Raw genomic sequence first — 7,146 nt, forward strand, 5'->3', positions numbered from 1 at the left:
GGGTGTAGCTTCTTCATGCTGGATCCTTGCAGGAGTGAGTGTCACAGAAGGACGTTTCCCACAACTGCCAGTTCTCTAAGGAACTTCTTCTTCTTCTTCTTCTTCTTCTTCTTCTTCTTCTTCTTCTTCTTCTTCTTCTTTCTTCTTTAAGATTTTATTCATTTATTTATTTGACAGAGATAGAGACAGCCAGCAAGAGAGGGAACACAAGCATGGGAAGTGGGAGAGGAAGAAGCAGGCTCCCAGAGTAGGAGCCTAATGTGGGGCTAGATCCCAGATCGCCGGATTCACCCCCTGAGCCAAAGGCAGATGCTTAATGACTGAGTCACTCAGGTGCCCCCTCTAAGGAACTTCTTGATTGCATTATCTGCTACCTGTTGGTGTGGATCAAATTACCTGAAACTTTGTTGCTTAATACAAAGGTTTATTTGCTTATAGATTATGAGGGTCAGAAATCCAGGAACAATCTCAGTTGTGTGGTTCTGGATAAGGGTCTCTCCTGAGGTTGTAGTCAAGCTATCAGCTGGGCTGCATCTTCCAAAGCCTTGCTGGGGCTGGAGGATTTACTCCCAAAATGACTTACTTCCATGGCTGGCAGTTAATACAGGCAGCCTCGGTTCTCATCCCCATGGCCTCTAATTCTTCAGGGCCTCTACAGCAGGTTAGTTTAAAATTTCTATGGTTACTAGGCAGAGAGAAGAAAAGGGAGAGGCAGACAGAGAGTGAGAGAGAGGGAGACAGAGCTGGAGCAGGGGTAAGACAGAGACAGTGAACAGAGTGTTTATAAGCCAGAGCTACACTTTCCATAACAAAGTTCTGGACTTTTTGGACATTCCATTATTGCTGCCATATTCTATTAGTCACTCCAGGGAAAGGGATTAAACATAGCCATGAAAATAGGAGAAAATGTTGGAGGCCATCTTAGAGTGTCTACCACTGACCTACGGGTAGGTCAAGATTGTGTGTGACCACAGAGTGAGATGAGAACTGAAAGAACATGGGTGTTAGAGAAATGATTGATAGTTAAGTGATAAGGGGATGTCAGAATGAGATTGTATGTCACACTGAACAGATCTTTTCTGCCACCTTTGGATACATTTAAAAAATGACAAAAGTAGAACATATTTGGGAATTTCCTGACATGGGTTCAAAATGAGCAAGTCATCTCTTATACCTCGGGGAACATAGAATCAATGAACGTGGAAGTAATTGAGCTTGATTGACAATTCAGAAATGGGAAAGTGTGAGGAGAGGATCCCAGATGTCCTGACCTCCCTCCAGAAGGAGCCTGCTGAGGCATCACTTCCTCAGATGATGGACTGTCTCAGGATTTTCTTCAGGATGGCCCTGGTGTCCTTGGCAACTATTTCAAGGAGGTGTCTGTGTTTCCACTTCCTCAGGGAGTTGAAAATAAAGTCACCTAACAGTGGGATGTATCTCAGAATTGAATATAAGCAAGAGACTATATTACAATTCATGCAAGATAATGGCCAGTCCTCTCTGAGGACGGTGTATAGATCCTGAGACTTCATAATGGCCCTGTACTCCTCCATGGGTTTCCCCATACTCTGAGCCATCTGCTGGAGAGATTCATCATCCACACCAAAGAGCAAGCAGTAGGCCATCAGACTCTCCTCCAGATCATCTGCATTCCAGATGCCAAGCGTGTCAAAAGACTTTGAGGCTATTTTCCCCTTGCAAGTGGTCACTTTGTCCTTGATGGCCTTCTCATAAGTGTGGGACAGACTCTGTAGGGGACCATGGTACCTGATGTCAGAAATGTCCCTGTGCAAGGTGCCCCTAAGCTTTGGGAAGTCATGCAATAAAGGTTCAAGGCTGGAGACCAGGAATATGTTGGGTTCACAGACTTCCTCCTTTTGGAGAGTTTCGTGGATATTCTCCCGAATATTCTTCAGGAGTCTTTCCTCCAAGAAAGCACTTCTGCTGAGGTCCCTGTCCAGCTTGGTCCAGATGACATAGAACCTCTTTCCTAAGCCTTGGATGGGTTTTTTTTGTTGTTGTTGTTGTTTTTGTTGTTGTCCAATAGATATTTATTGAAGTTCTAATTATATTAGGATTAGAGAATAGAACAGTCATTTTTGATCTCATGGAAAAGGCTTACATTTGGATTTTGCCTTTGTCATTTTCTTGCTATGTGGGTTCTGAGCAAGTCACTAACCTAAAGTGAGAGACTGCACTTAATTCTCTTACTGGCAAAATGAGAGAGAGCTGTATCACGGTTGCTGTTAGTTCTAAAACGACTCTGCCACGAACAGTAAGAACATGTTCTCCTATTGACAAGGTTAGAATGTGGGGTTGGTTCATTTCCCCACCATTCTAACTCAGAGTATCCTGGGCCCAAGTATACTGAGTTAATAATTCCATATTGGGAAGAAATGTGTTCAAGTAACAGTCCCATTAGGCAACAATCTACTTTTCCCAGAGTAATAAAAGTCACACATTTATGATTTGTATGAAATAAAACTGTGAGCTTTGTTTTTTCTGAGAAAAATCTGTCACGTCTCTCTGGAAACTGGTTTTTATCACTTAGAGGGTTACTGTAATAATTGTAGACTTTTCTACACTCATTCTCACTCCAAGAAACAATGGGATATTTACATCTTAGTTTATGAGCAATTATGACTACTCTGTGAAAACATTAAGTGTTGAGAGGAGAGAAACATAGCTGGCCCTGGGGAAATAAGCAAGTAGAATTTGTGCTAGTTTCCCCTTCCCTCCCTGATCATGCTTAAATACCCCTCCTTTCTTTCTTTTTTTTAATAATATTTTTTATTATATTATGTTAGTCACCATACAGTACATCCCTGGTTTTTGATGTAAAGTTCCATGATTCATTAGTTGCATATAACACCCAGTGCACCATGCAATATGTGCCCTCCTTACTATCCATCACCAGCCTATCCCATTTCCACCTCCCTCTCCTCTGAAACCCTCAGTTTGTTTCTCACTCATCTATGGACCATAAGAAGTAGGAAGATCGGTAGGAGCCTTGGATGGTTTTAGCAAGCTTCACAAGATTCATGCTGAACTGTTCAGATGCAATGATGATGAAGAGGTCATACTGGCTAAACTTCATCTCTTCCATATAGTTCTCCAGGCTTTGGATAGCTGCCCCTGTTCCAGGTAGGTCCCTCAGCACAACGTTGGGAAAGTGGTGGGGGGGAGTAGCGAGTGGGAATCTGGGTGGTCCTCACTACCCCAGTGGGAGCTGAGTCCTCCTCTTCATGCAGTGCATTGATGAAAGAGGACATGCCATTGCTGGAGTCCCCAGTCACTGCAATGCTCACTGGGGCATTGGATGCTTTTTTCAAGGTCCCCCTAACCACAGAGACCACCTCCAACAAATTCCCTCCTCCCAAGGCCTTTTCCATGTTGATGGCAATCTCCTTAGGGAAGACACTCCAGCCCGTATTGTAAGGCATATCAGAGGTGGAGGATGTAAGTAATGGGGTGTGAAGAGAGTGGGTGGGCTGTGTCCCACCACGGAGCAGTGGAGTGTCCTGCAGAAATAGGAAAAGCAGGGGAGTTAGGAGGGCCAGGCACACAGAGTGGCGGAGGCATCATCAGATTTGGTAACCCAAAGTGAGGGTGTCAGATCCACACCCAACTCCCTGCAAAGCCACTTAGATGACAAACAGCAAGTCTCTGCAAAAAATGTTTGATAATTTGTCAAAAATGTAAACATATTCAACCATAGAAAATGAGGAAATCCTATCATTTGTAACAACATGTATGGACCTTGAAACATCATGCTAAGCAAAATAAATCAGACAGACAAATACTGCAAGATCTAACTGATGTGTGGAATCTAAAATTAAAATAAACTAAATTCATAGAAAAAGAGAACAGACTTGTGGATTGACAGAGGCACAGAGTGAGAGGAGGGGGAATTGCAGGAAGTGTTCAAAAGGTACAAGATGTCAGTTATAAGATAAGTAAGTACTAGGGATGTAATGTACAACCTGATGACTATAAATAACACTGCTGTATGATTTATAGGAAAGTTTATAGGGAATACACCGTAAAAGTTCTCATCACAAGACATTTTTTCTCTTTTTTCTCCTTTCTTTTCCTTTTACTGAGATGGTGGATTTTGGCTGAATTTATTGTGGTAATTACTTCACGATATATAGAAGTCAAATCATCAGGGTGTAGGCCTTAAACTCCTACAGTGATGTATGCCAATTATTTCCCAATAAAACTGGTAAAATAATTTAAACAGTGTCACTAAATGACCCAGCAATTACATTCCTAGGTGTATACCTAAGAGGGATGAAAACATACATCCACCAAAAAGTTGCATGCAAATGTTCACCGCAGCATTATTACAGTAGCCTCTCAGGTGGAATTAACAGTTGTTGGTCCACTGTTCAATGGATAAAAAAAAGCGGTCTATCCATACCAGACATCAGTATTGGGCAAGAAAAGAAATGAAGTACTGATACCTGCCACAACATGGATCAACCCCAAAACATGCGCAGTGAAAGCAGACCGCCCATCAGACCATGTGTTCTATGATTATATTCATATGAAATGTCCAGAAAAGGCAAATCCTTAGGCACAGAACATATATTGGGGATTTCCTAGATATGAAGGGCAAATGGTATGCAGGAAAGAGAAGTGGCAGTCAAGAGGTACAGGATATCTTTTGGATAACAAAAATGTTCTAAATTTGATCACGACAGGTGTACAACTTTGTAAATATATTCAAAGCGACTGAAAACTTTAAAGAGATGAATCATAGAATGTGTAAATTATATCACAATAAAGTTGTTGAAAAGAAAAGCAGCAGAGGGGCTCATTTAGGAGATGTGCACATGTTAGGAGCTCAGAGGAGACCATTGCTCAGAGGAGAGGAATGCTCTCTAGCTATGGTACAGTAGTCAGCTCCTAAGCAGGTTATAGACGGAGGGGACTCTGAGCAGAGGAACATCAGGAGGGTCACTCAGTCAGGAGGCTAGGCAGGTATGGGTACTCCTCCACCCAGCCTGGGTGAGCAGGATGTCCCACTGAGGATGTCTGTAGGGCAGACGTAAGATTTGCCAACTCTCCATACCCTTCAATCCTGAGGACCAACACATCCTCAATACATATGTCTTCAGAGTCAAGAACCATTTAATTATTTTAACAGCAGTGAAGAGTGAATTTTCCATATCGTTCAGCACTAACTGCATACCTAACTGCACACCTAAGAAATCCCTGCCCCATACACTTCAACATTTAAGTTACATGAACTTTCCAAACAATAACCTACTGATTCTTAAGTCGGTGCTTTGTAGTGATTATTATTGTTACGTATTTAAGTATTTAAGTACTCCCATGAACTTTCCATGTAAGCCAAGCCTTGTAGTAATAGTCAAGCTTTTAAAAGGCAGAACTGGAAAAGAGAAATGGTTGGGATTACCTAGTGGACTCTCCTCCTGGGGGCTACACATACAGTGCTACCTGGTGGACTTTCTTTTTTTTTTTTTTTTAAGATTTTATTTATTTATTTGACAGAGAGAGAGAGACAGCCAGCGAGAGAGGGAACACAAGCAGGGGGATGGGAGAGGAAGAAGTAGGCTCCCAGTGGAGCAGGGAGCCCATTGTTGGACTCAATCCCAGAATGCTGGGGTCATGCCCCTAGCCAAAGGCAGATGCTCAACGACTTAGCCACCCAGGCACCCATACATGGTGGACTTTCACAATCCCACAAGTTACGACTGCTTGCTGTGGTAATTTCCCTTAAGACATCTACTATTTCTGTGTGCACAGATGCAAATTTTAAAACATTTTCTAATTCAAGACTGACTCCTTGCTAAGGAGTTTTCCTGTGAGGCCATGAGGCCTTCTATTGCATGAGGGCTTCCCTCCCAGACCCACCTAAAGGAGTCTTCTGATGTTGCTGGAGATGAGACCTCACATCCAAATGCTCAGGTTTCTGCTCAAGAGGACTGCAGTCCTGTCTGTAGGACAAATTTCATGTTGAGCTCCAGGTCTTATGGTGTAGCTTGTTACCCATCACACTGGCTTTCTTCTCCACTGGTGTGTCCTGCTTTCATGACTGCTCCCCAGATTTCTGTGAGTGCTTTCATCCAGCATTAGGCCAGGACACACCCTTCCAATGAGGAAATTGCCAAGAGCCCTGACTGAGTTTTCAGATAAGCTTGGCCCATGGTAATGTGAATGCTTTCACATTGAAAACTGAGCCCCAGTGTTCTGTCTTGTGCAGCAGGGAAGCCATGCTACCCGCCTCGCAGGAGTCCAGTGAGGGTATCATGCTAAGATCCAAGTGAAAGTCTGGGCAGGCCTCCCACCAACCTCTTGGTGAATTCTCTCTGGTGTTAGGATCTCTGAGGAAGACTTCTCTCTGGTTCTTCTTCCCTCCAACTCTTACCGCAGTGTATGAAGATTCTGATCTGTGAGTCTGTCTGGGCAGGATCTTCTGCCTGCCTTTTCTTGATTAATCTTCTCCAAGCTCTATTAGACAAGTGGTAGTATTATTCCTGGTCACAGATCAAGAAACAGTGCCTCACAGATGAGAAACAAGCCTCAAATTGCACAGTAATGCTCTGGGATCCGAGATGTATGCCCACAGTGTGATTCTGTTTCTGTATGGACAGGAGGGGAGGACAATCCTAGTAAATGCTGAATCTCCAGCCCCAGGGGCTGAGGGATGACTGGATGCTGAGACGCTTCTCCAGGGGATATGGGTGCACTTATTGCTGTCAACTACCATTCACCTCTCCCTGGACACACCCTTACTAATCTGGGGAGAGAATAGAAATTGCAGTTCTCTCTCAGCTCCCATCATCACTCCACATTAAAGAAAACTCACTGATTTCCAAGTGTGAAAGTAAATCCCATAATGTGTCCCCATTTCTCAGAAAATGTTGCAGGGAATCTAACCCCCATTGGGAGATGGAGATGCCTAATGAAATGATCAGGAGATACTGAGGGTTCAGAGGGAGGGAAGCTGATGGATTATGATGTCATCACTATCCTATCTGCTTAGGGACCAGAATCTCCAGAGGCCTGTGCCCACAAAGTTTTCAGGGTCCTCCATCAGGAGAGGTGCACTAAGTCAGCAAGGATGGTGCTTCTTGCTGCAGGAGTGGAGGTGTCCTGAGCTTGGTGAGGGGGTGA

At 43.6% G+C, this 7,146-nt stretch overlaps 1 protein-coding gene across 1 annotated transcript; it reads right to left on the reverse strand.

Annotated features, from left to right (window-relative positions):
- Positions 1-1,187: 1,187 nt before the first annotated feature.
- Positions 1,188-3,445, reverse strand: LOC113261925 (immunity-related GTPase family M protein 1-like). Its single transcript, XM_026508235.4, is given in 3 exon segments — positions 1,188-1,996; positions 3,010-3,181; positions 3,183-3,445. Coding segments are annotated over 3 exon segments (1,122 nt in total). The 5' UTR covers positions 3,444-3,445; the 3' UTR covers positions 1,188-1,307.
- Between the last annotated feature and the right edge of the window lie 3,701 nt (positions 3,446-7,146).

Source organism: Ursus arctos, unplaced genomic scaffold, assembly GCF_023065955.2.
Source record: "Ursus arctos isolate Adak ecotype North America unplaced genomic scaffold, UrsArc2.0 scaffold_5, whole genome shotgun sequence".
Lineage (NCBI taxonomy): Eukaryota > Metazoa > Chordata > Mammalia > Carnivora > Ursidae > Ursus > Ursus arctos.